Here is a 20,595-nt window from a genome sequence, read left to right on the forward strand (position 1 = left end):
AGGAAGTAGGTCACTGGGGGCATGCCCTTGGGGATTGTCTATGGCTCTTCTCTCTCTCTGTGCTTTCTGGCTGCCATGAGCTGAACAATTTTCCTCTGCCATGCCCTTCCACCATGATGTGGTGCCTCACCTCAGGCCTAGGGTAATGAATTGGTTCTGAAACCATGAGTTCAAACTCAACTTCTCTTCCTCTAAAATTGTTCTTGTTGGGCCTTTTGGTCACAGTGATGAAAAGCTGGCTAACACAGAGCTATGTGTGTTTTAAGTGTGTGATATGGATCCCGTGATATTTGAGAACCACTATAATGCTACCTACTCCCGTTGGTAGGCAAAAAATACCTCTTTTAAATATATTTAGGTCTCTAGGTGATATGTTAACATATGTGTAGGTGATACATACAAGGAGAAATGGGTCTCATCTTTGGAAATTGCACTGGACAAAGTTGGAGATGGAAAACTGTATATTAGAAACTCACTGCTACTTGATGCCAAGAAGCATCTTTCTCCCTTTCCTCAGACCATAAATAACCTTCCAATGCCATGAATGGAGGTGCTTTAGTATCCTCCCACCCACCTTTTCTTTCACTGGTGGTACTGGGCCATTAAGTACAGGGCCCATCAAGAAATTTCAGCCCATCTCCATCGCCTCAGTGTTGGGCATGGGTAACCTCCAGCTTCCATGGTACAAGATCTTTCTGGCCATAGGCAGCAGTGACAATTGCTTCAAGTGTCAGTTCAGCCTTTATTTCTCGACCTTTCTGGGAACCTACTCATAGTAAAGGAATGATATTGCTGTTTTTTTCTCAGGCCACCATTGTCACATCAGCATCACAGAGGCTCACCCAGCACTAGGAAGGTATTTACCTAGAGAGAAAAGGCCAATATATTTTTTAATCCCTGACTCAAGATACAGAGGAAGAGAATTGCTTAGTATTGTGGTTCTGATGATTTCAGAGGTGTCCAAAGTCATCTGAGATAAGAGCTCAATGAAAGTGACTGTGCCACACTGCATGACTGAACAGCAGGGAGTTGTACGGCCCATTTTAGCAACAGGAAGAGATTATACAATGTCCACCAATATTAATGCTCAGTGCATATCTGTTGAATGTAAAGTAGCTGCTAAATGTTGGAGATAAAACCATCCATAGACATATTGTCCTTTCTGCCCTTGGGGACCTTAGAATCTGGTACGAAGACAGTATGATTCCTACAGCAAGGAGAGAACATGAGCCACCCAGCCTCTGTTCAAGGAAGGAGGGTAGGATAATTTGGGAGTGCAGCTAGTTTCCTCATGAGGAATTGGAGATGCTCTTCTGATATGGCTTGCATCGATCACACCACTTCATTGTTTTTCCCTTGATTTTTGAGTACATACATAATGAGTCAGAAAAAGTAATATTTTCTGTTGGTGTTTGTCTTGGTAATTTCCTTTTCAAAGAAATTGCAGTAAAGGAGTATATTTTCTCCTTGAACGGTTCGCGGGAAAAAAAGACACATGAAGTCTTAGCGAACATTTAATAAATTTAATAAATTAATAGGAAGTATCACAAAAACTTGGAATGGATAACATACAGGAATCAAGAATAAGACAACACTTTGCAACCATTCACAAAAAGTACCATTTGACAAAGGAGAAGAATTACAGGAAATAATATAAGGCAGTCTGTTGCACGTGTCTTAACAGTTATACATATATAATAGTACTTCAAAATGATTTGTTTGACAGTAAATTCACCACGTTTACATTTATCACACACTTTTTTTTAAAACATTTATAAAATTTTGTAGATTTAACATTGAACTGTAAGATTTATATCCCAAATGAGTATATTTGTTTCATACCAAACTGCACAGAACTTACGAATAGCACACAATTTGAGGATAATTACTGTGTTGGGTACTATTAAGTACTACTACTTGATGACATAAGAGTTATTAACAAATGTGCTATAAGCTATTATCATTCAACTTATTGCTAGTGCTTTTAGAAATCCACGATTTATATTTCAATTCTCTTTAAAACATGTGCTATGAGCTTGCCCTGATAGTTAAGAAATCAGATGTTTCCAATTTTCTCTCCTACTCACGCTACTTCAGATCTGAATGCATGGTCTTTGAAAGGACTGCCGGAAGATTTTCTTCAGTCCTTTTTGTATCAGCTACTCTGCCCTACATTAAAACATATCAATGGATTCATGCAACATACATGGAGTACATGCAGGGCACCATCTGTATGTGCAGAACTCATGCTGGATGCATGCTGGGTCTTCAGACATCTTCGTTTCAGTAAGAATTAGATCACCTCATTCAATTTCAGGTAATTGTTTTAACATGCAGTTCAACTGACCTAACAGGCAGGTAGACTTGACTTTCATGTTATATTTGGGCATGCTCAAGCAATTGACTGACATCTGGCAGTGTTGTAAATCAAGTAGAGACTGTATGAGTTTCCTCGAATACAGCCGCTCTCCACTGCCCCAGTGGCAGAACTGTTGGATTTTTCTATGCTGTGTGTTGAGGACACAGACCAGGGGTTTTGGAAATTCAGATTCTGCATTCACCAGTGTTAAGATACTAAGAGGCACACTCCAAGGTGTGCAAGTAACTGTCAGGCATAAGAAATAGCATCATGAATTCTTCGGAAATTTATCCACAGTTGTGTGAAATGGACACACATGGAAACACAGTTACTGCAAACACGCATATACTCTGCACACAGCATAGACTTAATGGTCTTAATTTAGCAATGCTTGAAAACCTGTCATGGTTTGCAAACTACTAAAATGGTACTGAATTCTTAGAGAGCAGCAGGCCCACGAATGAAACAATGGCCAACACTTATTATAGCACAACACTATATTTGAACAAAGATTTAAATTTCTGGTACATTAATTGCAGTACAATGAAGAGCTTGCCACTTTCACAAATAAGCTGCAGCCTTTTCCTGCACTAGAGAGTTTGGAAGGATCTGAAAATGAGATAAATTTTGTTTAAAATCCCAATGGAAACTCTGTATTTCTGTTATTCCCAGAGTTCAGTAAAAGCGTATTTTTAATTACTTTTTTCACATTCTAAGGGCCTAATTCGGTAGTCCTTGATCAAGTAAAACTTCCCAGGTTCTCGCTGTCTACGCCTTCCTATATAAGTTTTACTTAAAAACGGACTGCTAAATTGGGTCCTATAGATAGAGGTACCATAATTAAGAAAATATTTTAATAAGGCTCAAAATGCTAATTTCACTTTGTGTGTAGCACACGAATTTCCAGAATTCTGAGATCAAAACCCAATTGATGTTGAATCCTGGAATGGGAAATAACTCTGGGGTCTCGTTTCCCAGTTTATTTACGGAATTAGGTATTTACTAAGGACCAGAATGAAAACACTAATTCCAGTTTGCTTGTGGTAAGAATCAGAATTTGAACATTGTCCTTAAGAAGTGAAAAGCTTTTTGGTGTATATTTCTCTTTGTCATCCTTCCACTTCTGTAGTCCTGGTTAACCAGCTGCTATGTTAAAATACCACTATGTTTGGGGACAGACATTGCAGCAAAATACCGACACAACATTCCGACAATGTCAAATTTTGCCCCTATATGTAACATCAAGGCTAAGTTCTGCCTTTGACTCACTGATGGATGTTGCACTAGGCAGAACCTATTTGACTGTGTTTATGTGTGTAGATGAAGCAGAGCAAGAGTTTAAAGTACATATTTACTGTTAACCGGGAAAGAGATTCCACTGAATTTGCCAATTTAGGTGTGGTTGAAATGTAACCACTGTCACGTGCATCATTCTGGTCTCCTGCAAATGCCACCTGAGAAGAACATCAACGTTTCCACATGCCCAAAGGAAATAGAGAAAGAGACACAGGAAGGAAGAAAGGAAAGAAGGAAGTAAGGGAGGGAGGGAATGAAAAAACACAAACACTTTATTCATCAAAGAATCAAAATAACTTAGTCTCCATCTATTATAAACAGTAAATATAGAACCCTAAATCTCACTGTTGTAGGCATGATTGTAAAGTACAGGGTTGCAAAGCTATATATAAAACACTTTTTTAGACAGCAATATTTACATTAGTTATGACCGACAGAAATTAGAGAAGAAATTTTTCCTACACGTGTAGCCTCACTGTAGGACGACTGTGTTGCTTTGTCCTACACACTACTAATCCTCTCGCTAACCACATTGGAGGGATTTTCTGGGAGCTCCAGATTCTCAACCTGCATCTCTATACCTGGCTCGCTGGCTTTAGGCTTCCTAACAGCAGGTTCGTTGGTATGGCGATAAATGTTAACGTTAAGCTCCCTCCCAGACAAAGCAGTGGCAGCAACTCTGGATATCGGTATCTGCCTGATAGGAGGCTTTTTGTCAGGCTTATAATTGCAGCGCAAATAGTTGGAGAAAGCCCTTCGGTAAACTTTGTTGAACAGAGTGTACACCAGAGGATTAATTCCTGAACATACATAGCCAATCCAAACAAACACATTCAGAAGCTTTTCCATGAGCTTTTGGTTACAGGCTTTCCCGCAAAGAACCGACAGAATATTGGTAATGAAAAAGGGGCACCACATGATCAGAAACACAAAGAACACAATGCCAAGGACTTTCGACGCTTTCTTTTCATTGTTGATCGCCTGCATGGTGCCCCTGGGACGCTTTTCCTTCTTCTTTCTTTTGCGCACAACATTCGTATCAGGATTGGGGTTCGCCGGGGGCTCTTCGTCAGCGGTGTTCCTCTTGCAGCACTTCAGAAAATCCAAGCCGATTCCCTGCAGCTCCTCCTCTGAGCGGCCTTGCAGCAGCATCTGGGCTTGTCTGCGCAGAACGTAGATCGTCAGGCAATAGGTGATCACCATGATCGTCAGCGGGATGAAGAACGCCACGAAGGAGCCGATCAGAACGAAGTTTGGGTCGTTGAGCACGCACGTCGTGTTGTTGACGAACACCTTGTCTTCATCCCTCAGTCCAATCACGGGGATGGGAACTGAGACACCTAAAGAAATAAAAAGAAACTGGGATGTTGCTAAAGCATATGGAAGGATTGAACAGATTTGTGCATCAGGATAACGTTCATTTGCATTTCATTGAAGGAAATTTAGGGGATGTTTGTTGATAGCTATTCATGGCATAATTAGTAGTCTCATGAAATGGTAGCAGAATGATAACAGAAAATGATTGATAGCTTTCTTCTTCTTAGGAATGCCTTCTCCTTAAATTTCTATAGAAGGCATGGAATCACCATTATTGAGATAAGGTATTCGATATGGTTATGTCTAAGAGCAGACTGAGTCTGCTCTGTCAAGTTTCCAGTTCTTAGGACTGTCTCAGCTCAGAAGGCACTCAATGGGTATTTGTTGAAACAAGGAATAAATTCACATCTGTTTGCAATGACATTACCAAAGCCAATCATTCTTTTTTTTTAAGCATATGTCTTCCAAATTCGATTAAAAAAAATGACATAGCATTTAAGGGTTGACTGGACTCTATCTGACCATTATGCTAAAATATAAGCAGAAACCAAAAATATTCTTTTTTTAGTAAGGTTTCTTGATTGTTTGTTTTTCAATATCTGGGCATAAGCAGCATTTGTTTCAAGGACAGGAGATAGAGAGAGGCTGGGGGTATAGCTCAGTGATAATATGGGTTTATGAATAAGAGGCCCTGGGGATTAGATCCCTAGGGGAATGGAGGAAGGAGGGAGAGAAATGCCAAATTGGGAGAGATATGGTTCTCCTATTTCAAGGTCGAATTTTGAGCATTTTTGTTTATAAGAATACTGAAAGATAGTACTTCCTTCAGTAAATAGGCAGAAATTATCTATGAGGCCATTGGGGCAGAAGGTGATCTTGTACCTAGGCCTAAGTATAAAATCTAGAAATTTTTTCAGAAATAACTCAAGTAGATTTGGAAAAGATCCTGTATCAGTGAGTTGTGATAACTTGCAAGTAAAATTCAAATTTTACTGTTAATTTACCCTATCTTGTGTCCACAGGAAGTTGAAGGTGAGGAAGATTCAGATTGCAATTGGGGGTGGTTTCAGAGATCCTTAGGAATCCTGGGCTGTTGGGTCTCTACATCATGAACTGTGAGAGAAGACAGAAACAGTGTGCTCACAGAGATAGATGCTGACTTCAGGGAACACATAAAAAGTTTGGGGAGCCTGGCACTGAAAGGCCCTACTTGTTGTTTTAACACTTCTAGTTCGATCTAAAATGTTGAGCTACATGATCCAGGAGAAAAAAATGGTCAATATTTCTTTGCTAGAGCTTGCTGAGGATGTTGGTTGGTGTTTAATCCCTAGCAAGATATGAGAAAGAGTGTTTGGGTAATGATCCGTAAGGCTTCTTCCTCACACATTGAATTTCTAGACACAGTGTAAAGAGGAGGAGCAGCAGATGTGACAAGAATCCTTTGAGTATTAGGGTCCATTCCTACCTACATCTCTGAACCTAGGCATGCCATTCAAGAAAGTAAGAAAGACCTGAAGTCTCTGGGAGACATTGTAACACAATGCCCCATACTAGTAAGGAGAACTTTGAACACTGGTTAGGAAGAGTGACAGGTATCAGAAGGGGAATAGAGAAGGTTATTTTTCACCAAGTTTGATGAAACACTTGTGAGAATTTCAGGAGCACTTGGGAGCATAAAGTACAACAGAACCACATGGGTTATATTTTTTTATATTTCTTAAGGTAAAAGAAGCAGGTAAGAAAGCTACCAGCCGTATCGCTAGATCCTATATTGAAAAAGTCATAAATATAAGATAATTTCTAGAAAGAATATAGATCAAGCTTGCCTAAAAGAAGTCAGTATTGGCTTATCCTTAATGAAATGTTTTAGCAAAGAGTTAGGTTGCTGGAAGTTTTCTGGAGTTAAGGAAGCTAATATGATATTAAGAAAAGAAGGCTGGGGATATAGCTCAGAGTAGAGTGCCTGCCATGCATGCATAATGCTCTGGTTCAATCCCCAGCACTACAAAAAAAAAAAAAAAGAGAGAAAATGGGTTCTCAAAAACTTTATAGGAGAGGCTGGGTTGTAGCTCAGTGGTAGAGTGCTTGCCCATCATGTGTGAGGTACTGGGTTCAATTCTCAGCACCACATAAAAATAAATAAATAAAATAAAGATGCGTCCATCTACAACTAAAAAAATATTTAAAAATAACTTTATAGGAGTAAACCTTTGAGAACATACTAATTTAGACATACTTTAAAAATCTACCAAATAGGGCTGGGGTTGTGGCTCAGCAGTAGAGCGCTTGGCCTAGCATGGGTGAGGCCCTGGGTTCGATCCTCAGCACCACATAAAAATAAATAAATAAAGTAAAGATATTGTATCCAACTACAACTAAAAAAAAAACTACCAAATAATTATACTGTGGACCTGCTTAGGATCTTGATGCAAACAAAAATATTCATGAATAATTGGGAATTTGGACAATTGGCCTTTCAATTATATGATTAATAGTTATTGTGCACCAGTTTTTAGGTGAGGTGTTAATACTGCACTTGTTTAGAAAAATAGCTTTTATATTTTCAGCTAGACATATTAAAATATTTAAGAATGATATGATGTCTAGAATTTATTTCAAGATAATATGGGAAGGAGAAATGGATGGGAGTATTGATGAAACATGATAGTCTATAAACTGATAAATTAATACTGGAACTAGATGATGAGTACTTTATTATATAATTCTACTTCTGTAATCTTTGAAAAATCTCCATTACAAAAAAATTAATAATTTTTAAAAAGTAAAAAAGTGATAAGAAGATCTAGACGTCTTCTCTGAAGCAGACAATAATAACATGTCTATTAAGACTTTAGAGGCTGTAGTGGTGGCTCAGTGGGGGCTGGGGTGGTGGCTCAGTGTTAGATCACTTGCCTAGCATGTGTGAGGCACTGGGTTCAATTCTCAGCACCACATATAAATAAATAAATTATAGGCCCACTGACAACTAAAAATATTTAAAAAGAAAGAAAAAGAAAAAGACTTCATACCAAAAAAAGTCCCCAAGACTTTGTGACCATTGCTACCTTTGGAAGCGATGATAGGTAGAGCAAAAGACTTGGACCCCTGAGTGGAAACACTTAGCCTTCTTCCTTATGGTTTGACCAAAATGCTATTTTCTGACAAAATGTTTTTGGAAACCTATTATTCCTTCCCAGGATCCTCCAGCAAGAGCAGCAGAGGGTGTAAAAGAGGTGAGTACCCTCTCCAGTGCCTGCCCCCTCCTCCCTCCTAGCAATGTGGAAACTAGACGCTGAGGCTGGAGAATTTGCCTTCACTCTGGAGGTACCCTCCCTAGGGTAAATACACTGAGGTGTGGAGATTCAACTTCCCACACGAAATATTGCACCATCTTCTAGATATTCCTAGAGACACCTGAAGTCTCTGGGGGAAGGCCTCATATACTGGCTGTAAAATCTGGAAGTCAACATCACTCAGAGCCCAGCTCTAGAAAAGTGTTAGCTTGCTTCTGTTAAAAGATTTAGTCACTTTCATAAAGGACTCTTGGGCCTAAAAGTAGGCCTTGTCAAGGGACAACAGAAGAGGGGAGCAGAGTCATTGTAGGTGAACTGAAGTTGTTATTGGATATGTGAGGCCAATTTTATTCCTGGCCTCTGTTTGTATAACTTTTGTACATTGAGGAAAGGGTGATTCTTTCTCCCCCCAGCCCCCATACTGGGGAATGAACTTAGTGGCACCATACTACTGAGCTACATCCCCAGCCCTTTTTATTTTTTATTTTGAGACAGGGTCTCACTATTTTGCCTAGGTTGTTCTGGAACTTGGAATCCTCCTGCCTCAGCCTCCCAAGTCATTGGGACTATAGGCATGCACTATCACACCCAGTTAAAAGGGTTTAACCAGGTTAAGAGTTGCCAATCTTCTCGACCAGGCACTGAGCCTGGTACATATATGGACAACACAGAATTAAATGTGTTATCTCGATTTGGGTAAAGACTCTGTATGTCAGATAATATTTGGTGAAGTAGCTTAACCACTTTACCAAGTCTATATCATCATAAGTTTTGTTTTTAGAAACCATGAATGCAGTCAACAAACATGAAGAAATTCAATATCTTTTGGCAATATCAGATTATAAATTACGAAAACAACAATATAAGCAGTATTAACGACAATATATCATGCATAGACTCTCTTATTCAATACCTTAAAAAAATTAAAAGGTAAGTACCAGCAGTTCTCAAACTGTGGTTCAAGGACCCTGGGGCCTCAGAGATTTTCAGAAAGTTTTTTAGCTTTTGCTTTTCTAACCATTTGTCTTCAGCACCAAATAAATAAATAAATAAAGTTCTTTTTAAAAATCCCCGTCTTCTGATGTTTCTTGAAATTAGAGTTACCTTTCATAAAATTGTTAACATTAACACAACTATTATTGCTGTTGTTACTTAAAATAAAATGAATCATCAAAACTTTAAGCATTTCTAGTTTTAATTTCTAATATGATAAATATCAGTAGGTACAACCCATGTAAAAATAAAGCTCTTTGTAGTACTCAAATATTTTGAAGGGTGTAAAGGGGTCTTGACACCAAAAAGTTTGAGAACTGCTGTTCTTTGTTAATAGATAAAGTTATTGAGACTCTGAAGAATCAACCCAGCAAATGTGTAAATCTTCCTTAGCATTTTAAGTTCAAACAATAGTAATTCATTTGTTATGATGATAATATCAAACAATAGTAATCCATGTGCTACGATAATATCAGGTAAGTATAAACCACGGCAATACTAATAATAAAACACTTTAAATGCATTATCATTCATTTCCATAAAATTTTGAAAGGCACATATTATTAGATGAAGTTAACTTCAGAAAAGTTAAGTAAAATAAGCAAATATAATGGGGTATTTTTTAAATTATTTTTTTAAATACTTGATTTGGCCAAGGAGAAAAAGTAGAAATGAACTACCATTGAAAAAATCATATACCAATAACAACAATTGGAATAATTATAATTACTTTTTATTTAGTGATTCCTATTTTTCACACACTGAGCCAGGTATTTTATAATTGTTATATACTTTCACAAACTATTTTATTCAACCAAGACCAGAAAACACACTAAGAATTATTAATTATTAATGGAAACACTTAATGTTTCTGAGATTAACTTCAATAACTTCTATATCATCTTCCTTAGAATTTTATAAGCAACAAAACAAGTCATAATTCATATCCTGCTGCAAATATCAGGTACTACTTCAAATAATAAATGATCAAATATTTGCATGCATTATCTTCTTCAGTTCTTGCAAAATCCTAAAAAAAAATGGTTATTTTTTTATTAAGGCCACTTAAACTCAGAAAAAAGTATCTTCAATAAACATATAAAGTCTTATTTAGCACTTTAAAAACATTAAATTCAATAATATATAATTCAAATTTTATTAAAAGTATCTCATGCTACTGCTACTGCTACCACTATTTTATTGAAAATATGATATATTATACTACTACAAAAACTACTTCTACTGCTACTGCTATTACTACTACTACAAAAACTACTTCTACTGCTACTGCTGTTATTACTACTACAAAAACTACTTCTACTGCTACTGCTATTACTACTGTCATTCATTGACTGCTTATTATAAGTGTTTATAGTTAAACTTTATCTGCATTGTATACTTTACATGCATTATCTAATTCAAATCTCTGCAAAAGCCCATTATTTAATGAAGTTCTTTTACTGCAAAGAAACTAACTTTAAAAAATATATAAAGATGTTTCTATTGTTTCCTAAAGCCTTGAATTCAAGCAACACAGATTAGTTTTCTTCAAACCATCAGATAATAATACAATTTGCCCATAATTTTAAAATTCATGCTTCTTGCAATTTTTAACCTCTTTGAACTTAGGATGCATCTTACAATGGTAGTATGTAGCAAATATTGTTGGCCAGGTAGCTGTCATTAAATAGTTGTCATTGTTAGTAAACCTGGGCTGAAAACCTTCTTTTGATATCTTATGTTAAGATCAAAACCACTGCAGCAAAATTTGCAAAATGATTTAAAATAAAATGAATCATCATTTTATTTAAAATGGTAATAATTCTGTGCAGCATGGTAATAATTCTGTGCAAATGATAAATTATGTTGTAACAGCTGAAGGGAGAGAGGGTTCTGAAGAAAATCCCTCAGATGTCACAGAGGAGTCTAGAATTTGAAACATTTCCTCTGTCTTTGAAAACAAGGAGGTGCCTATTGATTATAGAGAGAACAATTATGGTGGCATAGGAAACATTACCAAGAGATGAATAATAAGTAAATGGTGATATGAAAGGCAATAGAATAAATTTCCTAGGACATCTTAGCCAATATCAAAAAGGAAATATAGATTAGGGTAATTATTGTTGAACTGCAGAGATTCCTCAGAGGTATCTCTTTTTCTGAGTTGTTTGGCATAGAGAGGAATTTTTCTCAAATAGACCTAGGAGGACCATATGACATCAGGCTGACCTGAGTGGTCCATTGCCTCACAGAGTCATAAATGAGTCCCTTGAACATACTAATTGACAGCAGAAGATGAAGGAATACTTTCAGAGAACACAGACACAAAACAGACAAGTAGGGTTATCTCAGATAAAGATAGATAAAGCGCTACTAGAAGTTGGAGAAAGAAGCACTTTGTATGCTTTGATCAATAATTTGGTATCATGTTGGCATGGTGAGAATTTCAAGGAATTCATACTCAACTTTGAACCTCAAGGATTTTTAGTTTGGGAAAAGTAGGAACATTAGGCATGTATGAATAAATGGCAGTGACCACCACAATAGTGCTAAGTCCTTAAATAGCTTGGAAGAATTTGACCTAAAACAAGATGACACAGGAAAGTGTGAGAAAGGGAAGTCCATGAGCTGACAAGAGAAATGTCCAGGGATCGTAAAATATGCTCGATAGAAATCTGAGGGCAATAGGCTGGGGATGTGGCTCAAGCGGTAGCGCGCTCGCCTGGCATGCGTGTGGCCCGGGTTCGATCCTCAGCACCACATACAAGCAAAGATGTTGTGTCCGCCGAAAACTAAAAAATAAATATTAAAATAAATAAATAAATAAAAAAGCATGCTGGCTGGACTGGCATCTTGAAAAAAAAAAAGAAATCTGAGGGCAAGTAGGTGAGAGAGGGGCGAGTAGATGAGGGAGGTTCTGGTATTCAAATGCAATATGGCTGAGGGCATGAGGAAGTGAAATGTGAAGTAGCACTGAAATATGACCACACTACTACTTGCAAGCTAATGAAGATGAAGGGAAATTTGCTTTTAATGTATCACAAGGAGCTCACTCCTTAAAGGTAATATAGTAGAGTGGGAGAACTTAAAAACACAGAGAAGAAAGTTTACAAATGATGGATCAAATGACTATATATGTACTGTTTGTGTGTGTGTGTGTGGGTGTGTGTGTGTGTGTGAGAGAGAGAGAGAGAGAGAGAGAGAGAGAGAGAGAGAGAGAGANGGTCAAAAGGGAGGGAGGGAGAGAGTGAGAGAGAGAGAGAGAGAGAGAGAGAGAGAGAGAGAGAGAGAAAGAGAGAGAGAGAAGTGCTCATGATTAGAGTCTCACACATGCTAAGCAAGCACTCTACCCCTGACCTACATTTTCAGCCTTATATGCGCTTTTTAATTAGCATGTTAAATAACAAGTTCTAGTAGTGGATCTAATAACTATTGAAATTTGGAAATAGTGAAGAATATCTGTCATATGTCACTATGTCTGCTGCAACTGAAATGTTCTGCAAATACCTATGGTTCCTATTGGTGATAGTAATATAGATACTTCACTTTCTGTGTTATTGTCTACATTTGTAGTTGAGGCAAGTCTCACATTTCAATTATTGGCTACACACAAGCTCTCAGTTATAGTCATGATGCAGGAGCTGGTGTCAAAATCAGGTTAAATTTCCTGACATAAACAATTATAAAAACTGGTAACAAAAGACTATCATTTTATAATAATGGAGGAAGAGCCTATGAAAGAGCATACTAATAGAAATCATAAGCTCTGAACAAACTTTAGAACCACCACAACAAAACTATTTGAAGGTACTGAAAGTGAGCAAGAAGTAGGAATAAACCACAAGACTCAATACCAAAAGATGGGAATCGTGTTCATTGAATTTGAAATTGGTATGTCTCTTCTGAGGGTGTTCTATAGCATGGATTTAAAGCTCAAGGAGAAAGTTGTTGCCCAACTGAACCGAGAAATCAGAGGACAGAAGTAAAAGGCTGCCAGAAATCTGGGATTTGAAGGGTATAATCAGAGAAAGGAGAAGTCATAGGGAAGGGGAGCTTGAATTTCAACACAAAGTTCCCTCAAATTATTGCTTGATACCTGTCTCCTATGAGCAAGGCTCCAAGGAACCCATAGAGCAAGTAACATTTGAGAGATTTAAAGTATTTACTAGAGTTGTTAATAATTATTTATTGCAGGAGAAACAGACTTATGACTTTGCATCACATCAATTTAGAAGAGCTCAGTAAACACTTTGGGTTTTTCACTGATCCTAGGAAAGAGAATGCCTTAGGAGAAAGGCCCATTTCTTAAGATTATAGGATTTGTCTCAGACTAAATGCAAACCTGGAGCCCACCTTTAAAAAAGCAAAAAATAGAGGGCTGGGGTTTGGCTCAGTGGTAGAGCACTTGCCTAGCATGTGTGAGGTACTGGGTTCGATTCTCAGCACCACATAAAAATAAATGAAATAAAGGTCCATTGACAACCAAAGAATATTTTAAAAAAGCAAAAAATAAAAACCAAGGCTTTCTCAAGAACATTTTACAAAATTACTAGATAAACAACAACAACAACAACAAAAAAAAAAAAACAGAAAAATGTAACCCATAATAAGGAGGAAGATGAGTCAATAGGAACAGATCCACACATAACCAGGAAAATAAAATCAACAGACAATAACTTTATCATAAATGTTACATAATTCAACAGAAAATATATAGTGGTTGTAGAAATGAAAATTTCAGGATAATGTGTAAACTAAAGAAAAAAAAGAAATCTTGTGATTTCAAAATATATTATCTTAAAGTAAAACAAAAAATGGATGGGATTAACTATAGAGGCAATGATTGGTAAATATGAAGATCAATAAAACTCATTCAAATGTAAGCACAATGATAAAAATAATTTTTAAAAGTTGAATTCATGTGTTCAGCCATGACAGAATTCCTGGTACCCACTTGTCATTTTGTCAAAAACAACTATAAAATTTAATGGCATTATGCAACAACTCTTTTCACACCATTGGCAATAATTGGAATGGGACTGTGATTTTAACTAGAAGGGGAAAACATAACACTTATGAACACCCCACTCTTTCTATCTGGAGATATTTCTTGATTATGGTAACAGGGAAATAAAGGCCAAGCAGGGACTGGCTGTCCTAGTGAACCCAAGAATCACTAGACAACATAATTGCAAATTTTAAAGACCAAAATAATCAGTGAACAGAGAGTGAAAGGATAAGGAAAAATAAAACCTGAGTGCAAACACACAGATAGAGAGGAAAGAAAAGAGCAGCAAAAGTATTTGAAGAAATAGTGGCTGGCGATTTCACAAGTTGGTAAAAAATCTCAATCTACATTTCTATAAAACTGAATGAACTCTGACTATAATAAACAAAGTAGTCTACAGCCATACCACCCTAAACATGCCTGATCTCATCTGATCTCGGAAGCTAATAAACAAAGAAGTCACACCTAGAAACATCATAGTCTACTCAATTTAAAAGACAGTAAGTGAGTTGGTTGTGTAGTTCAGCAGTATGGCACTTGCTCAGTATGTGTGAGGCTCTAGATTAAATGCCCAGCACAGCAAAACAAACTAATAAACCGAACAAAAGATAGTAAGAAAATTTTGAAAGCACCAATAAGGAAAGATTTATTGCATACAGGGAAACAATAGTTATCAGCTGACATCATCAGAAAATATGAAAGCCAGAATTCCCACAAATGTCAAATTCGAAGACCTGAAACAAAATAACAGTCAATTGATAATTCTATGTCCGGTGAAACTATCACTCAAAATTGAAAGTGAAATGGAAACATTTTTCAAATAACAAAGAAAGACTTATTGGTAATAGATCTGCATTATAAATAATGCTAAAGCAAGTCCTCGAGGATAAAAGGAATGACATGAGCAAGAAATAATAAAAGGCACATGAAAAGATGAATGAATATGTGATTAAATATGATATAATATGTGTAAACTCTTAATTTTACTATTAATTTTATGAAAACATTATTTAAAGTGAAATTTATGATATTCTATAAGTGTATTTATAACATATACATGTCATTTATTTGACAACATACAAATGATGAGGATGGTTAAATGTAACTATACTTTTGTAAGTTTACTGTATTTCTCATTCTGGGAAGTAAATCAAGACTAACATTTAGTAGATTCAGGTAAATTAAAAGTTATTTTGCATTTTCTAGCATAACGATTTTAAAAACAATGCAGACAAATATGCCTAAAAACCTAATAGTGGAATTCAAAGGGCTTATTAACAAATGTATTTAAAACAAAAGGAAACTAGGAGTGATATCTATGAAAATGGCAGAGTTAGGATGTTCAAAAATTTGCCCCCCCATAAAAACAATAGATAACTTGGAAAAAAACAGCCAACATTTTCAGAATTATGGAAACTAACCAAAGAGTTGCCGCAACATAAGAAACATTCATTGAAGAAAAATGTCTCAGTATTGGTAAAAAATAATCCTCTCCCATTGCCTGCTCTCCAGATCAGTGGCAGCCATGAAAAATAACAGCTGATATGTTGATACTGGAGGAGGTAAAATGGAATAATCCATCTTTCAAAGTTATGGACCCAAATAATTGTCATTATTTGACTTTTCTGGTAGTATCCTCAATGACCCAGCTCAAAAGGCTTGTCATTTTTTGAGTATGATTGGGAGCTCAACCACTGAGTCCTTAAAACCTGTCCCTGAGGGACATTTCTGGGAAACATTTACTGGCAAATATTTTAACATCCCAGCTGGCAAAGGCATTAACATTTGGGTAGAACAATAGATGATACAAAGTTGGGGGAAAAAAACCTGAAGAACAACATGTCCATAAGGGTTTTAAAAAGCTCCAACACGTTCCTCATTATTTAGAGGAAAACCTGTGGGTGTGGGTGTAGGGTGCATTCCCAAGGAAGGGTATGCAATTGCTTGGTAAAGACCTGAGAAGGCCCTAAACTCTCACTCTGGCTAAACCTGGAGGCTCTGTGCAAACAGGAAGTGAAGGCCATAGCAGATTTGTAAACTGCCTGTGTGAGTGCTGAAGATGTGCCCCAACCACAATACAGCTTTTGGCAAAGACTGGGGAATTTATTGGTTCCCAGCATTAAAAGAAATCTCTAACCAGTAATTAGCTGGTCATTAAGTTAATGGAGCAGAGACTTCACTGAAAAAGAAGGTATGCTTTGTAGAATTACTTCAGGAAGTCATGAAATGAACAATAAATAGTGGATACAAAAATCATGGGAAATGGGGAAAATCTAATTTCCAGTACTGCTGTAGCATAACATTTAAAATGTCCAGATTATAGGCGGGGGATATAGCTCAGTTGGTACAGTGCTTGTCTTGCATGCACAAGGCCCTGGTTCAATCCTCAGCACTGAAAACACCAAAACAAAACAAAACAAAAACCTTTTTGGGCAGGAGTTGTGGCTCAGTGGTAGAGTGCTTGCCTAGCATGTGTGAGGCACTGGGTTCAATTCTCAGCACCACATATAAATAAATAAAGGTCCATAAACAACTAAAAAAAATTTAAAAGTCCAGATTGCAAAAAACAATAATGATGATGATAAAATAAGAATTTCAAAGAAATAAGCAAGTGTGACTCACACATAACAAGAACAACAATCAATAGAAACTATCCCTGAGGAAGCCTAGATATCAGACTAGGCAAAGACTTTTAAGAAGATTTGTGTGTGTATGTGGAGGCAGGAGTGGTGGGGATTAAACCCAAGGCCTCACACATGGTAGGCTGTGCTACATCCCCAGCCCTAAATAAGCTATTTTTAAAGTGTCCAACTAACTAAAGGTAAGTATGTATATCCATAGAATGGAATATTATTCAGATATAAAAAAAAATAGTGAAATTTTGCATGGTCGCATGAGGAGTTCTACAGATTTCCTCTCCAGAAAAAGTGGTAAAAATTGCAAAAGGACAATTGAAAGTTTCCAGAAATGGTACAATATATGGAAAAACATTTGTTCATGAAAATCTACTGGATTTAGGGGTGTGGCTCAGTGGTAGAGCACTTGCCTAGCAAGGGTGAGGCACTGGGTTCAATCCTTAGCACCATATAAAAATAAATAAATAAAATAAAGGTATTGTGTTCATCTACAACAACTAAAAAATATTAAAAGAAAAAAAAGAAAATCTACTAAAGCTCAGTATGAATGGTGAGTCTATAGTGTTCAATTAATAACCTATTATGATTTTCTTTTCTTCCAATTCAATGAGACAGAAACTCTATTCAGACTTATGTAGTGAATTCACAAGACTCTCTTTCCCCTAATTTACAGTCAGAATTGCACTGGGATTTTTCAATATTAAATTCTAAGAAAGTAATAGAATGAATAGATAGGTACTGTAAAGCCATTCAAAACATGATAGAAATCATATTCTGCTGTTGTGTGGAATGTTTTATAATTGTTAATTTCTAGTCAAGTATTTATGCAGTACTAGCCAGGAAAAACTGAAACATGTTGTGACATAAAACAAGTCTCAAAAAATTTCATGGTACAAGGGGGAAAAAATAAAGAAGAAGAAGAAGTAAATTAGTTCTCAAGGGAGCAGGTTGTTATAAAATAGTCAGCCTGGCCTCACTCTGACTTCCTCCCTTGCCAATGACACCTCTCTCATTCTTTTTCTTTTCCTCTCTCTCTCTCTCTTGTGCTTGTGCACCTGCCATGTGATGCCATCCACCATGTTGTCATGAAGCCCTGGGGCCGTCACCAGAAGCTATAGCCACATTGTTTTTCAGTCACCAAAACTGTAAGCCTAACAAATATTCACACACACACACACACACACACACAGTATGAGAAAAGAAAATGACAGACCAATATTACTAATGAATATAAATGAAAAATCTCAATAAAACACTAGAAGAGCAAATCAAACATTTATATTAAAAGAATCATACATCATGATCAAGTGGGGTTTATCTCTGGGATGCAAGGATGGTTCAGTATGTGCAGATCAATAAAAGTGATATACCAAATTGATACATGAAGGACAAAAACTGTATAATCTCAATAGTTGCAGAAAAAACATTTGATAAAATTCAACATCCTTATGCACCCCAATATAATAAAGGCTATATGTGACAAATTCACAACTAACATCATGATCAATGATGAAAAGCTGAAAGTTTTTTGTTTAAGTTCAAGGGTGAGAAAAGCATGCTCACTCTCATGGCTTCTGTTTAATATAGGACTGGATGTCCTAGCCAGAGCAATAAGGAAGGAAAAAGAAATAAAAGGGATCCAAATTACAAAGGAATAAATAAAGCTTTCTGTTTGCAAATGTCATGATTATTTATAGAAAATGCTAGTCTCCACCAAAAATCTATTAGAACTAATGAACAAATCCCATAAAGTCACAGGACACAAAATAAACATACAAACGTTACATTTTTAGACATCCACAATGCACTAACCAAAAAACAAATTAAAAAACTTACAATAGTATGAAAAAGAAAAATATACTTGGGAGTGAATTTAACAAAGAATGTGACATATGTGTACCCTGAAAACTAAGAAATTGATAAAAATTATAAAAGACACGAATGCACCAGGCACAAAGGCACACATCTCTATGTATGCCAACTACTCAGGAGATTGATGCAGGAGGATCCCTTGAGTCCAGGAGTTTGAAGACAGCCTGACAACATAGTGAGACCTCATTCCACAGAAGGGGGAAAAAGATTGCTGAACAAAGAATTTAAAAGAAAAGTTGTAGAATGAGATGTCCAGAGGGCTGCTTTAAAAAAAATTGTTCTAATTAGTTATAGGGCTGTTTTAAACCTAAAAATCATTCCTGGAATCTAGAAAGTCATGTACATAAGGAAGGCTGGTCCCAGATGGAGGCTTGAGGACAGACTACCCTTTTTAAAGCATTCCCTTAGTTCATCCTGAACAAGACATCAACTGCTGATTTAGGACATATTTGGGATTGGGGCTTCCTCTATTGCTGAGTGACAAGATGCCAACTGTGTGTTCATAGCAAACTTGGACTTGGTGTGCCATCAAGTGTTGAAAAAGCAGAAGTAACCTCAGGCACACAGAGTTTTAGAAAATAAACAGCCTGCTTAGAATTTCTGGAAGGATAGGAACTAGCAAAGACTATGAAGACTGGACTAAATATCTAATCCTTCAATGTGCAAATGACATTGGGTGCCAACAAGCATTAAGACCTTTCAGGGAGCCATGACCTTACTTAACAGACAAAATAAGGCCCCAGGAATTGACTAAATAGCAACCAATATGTGAAATCTCTTAATATAATTCAAAATAACTGTTTTAAGTAAACTAACAGAGCTTCAATAAAACAGAAAAATGAGTCAGTATTATATAAAAGAAACTTGATAAAAAGATTGAAGTTATTTGTAAAAAAAAAATCAAATAAATCCTAGAGCTGAAAAGTAAACTAAGAAAAATTAAAAACGTAATAGAAGGCATCAATAGGAGGACAGATTAAACAGAAGAATCAGTGAGCTTGAAGGCAGGCTATTTTACAATAAAAAAGAAAAAAAAATGAAGTAAAAAAGCTTACAGTAATGTTGGGATAGCAATATATGAGCAAATGTTCATGCTTTAAGGATTCAAGAGGGGCTTAAGAATGTCAAAAGAGTAGAAAGTTTACTCAAGGAGATAATAACAAAAAACTTTCCAAACCTAGAGGAAGATACAAATATCCAAATACAAGGAGGTCAAGGTTCCCCAGTCAGATTAATTCAACCAAGTCTACCCTACACATAACCAAGCTTTCAAAGGTTAAAAGCGAAGAGGATTCTCAGGACATCAAGACAGATGAAAACCTTAAAAGAGCGTACTATAGGGATACTGCCACATCGATGTTCATAGCAGCACAATTCACAATAGCTAGACTGTGGAACCAACCCAGATGCCCTTCAATAGATGAATGGATAAAAAAAAATGTGGCATTTATACACAATGGAGTATTACTCTGCACTAAAAAATGACAAAATCATGGAATTTGCAGGGAAATGGATGGCACTAGAGCAGATTATGCTAAGTGAAGTTAGCCAATCCCTAAAAAATAAATGCCAAAAGTCATCTTTGATATAAGGAGAGCAACTAAGAACAGAATAGGGAGGAAGAGCATGAGAAGAAGATCACCATTAAACAGGGTCGAGAGGGGGGAGGGAAAGAGAAAGAGAAGGGAAATTGCATGGTAAAGGAAGCAGACCCTCATTGTTATACAAAATTACATATAAGAGGAAGTGAGGGGAAAGGGGAAAAAACAAGAGAGAGAGAAATGAATTACAGTAGATGGGGTAGAGAGAGAAGATGGGAGG

At 36.6% G+C, this 20,595-nt stretch overlaps 1 protein-coding gene across 1 annotated transcript in view; it reads right to left on the minus strand.

Annotated features, from left to right (window-relative positions):
- Nucleotides 1–1,509: 1,509 nt before the first annotated feature.
- Nucleotides 1,510–20,595, minus strand: part of Htr2c (5-hydroxytryptamine receptor 2C) — a 239,871-nt gene continuing 220,785 nt past the window's right edge. Inside the window, exon 5 of the mRNA XM_015497977.2 lies at nucleotides 1,510–4,995. Coding sequence (XP_015353463.1) covers nucleotides 4,157–4,995 — 839 coding nt within the window. The 3' untranslated portion in view covers nucleotides 1,510–4,156. The remainder of the gene's footprint in view (nucleotides 4,996–20,595) is intronic.

This window comes from Marmota marmota, unplaced genomic scaffold (genome assembly GCF_001458135.2).
Source record: "Marmota marmota marmota unplaced genomic scaffold, marMar, whole genome shotgun sequence".
Classification (NCBI taxonomy): Eukaryota; Metazoa; Chordata; class Mammalia; order Rodentia; family Sciuridae; genus Marmota; species Marmota marmota.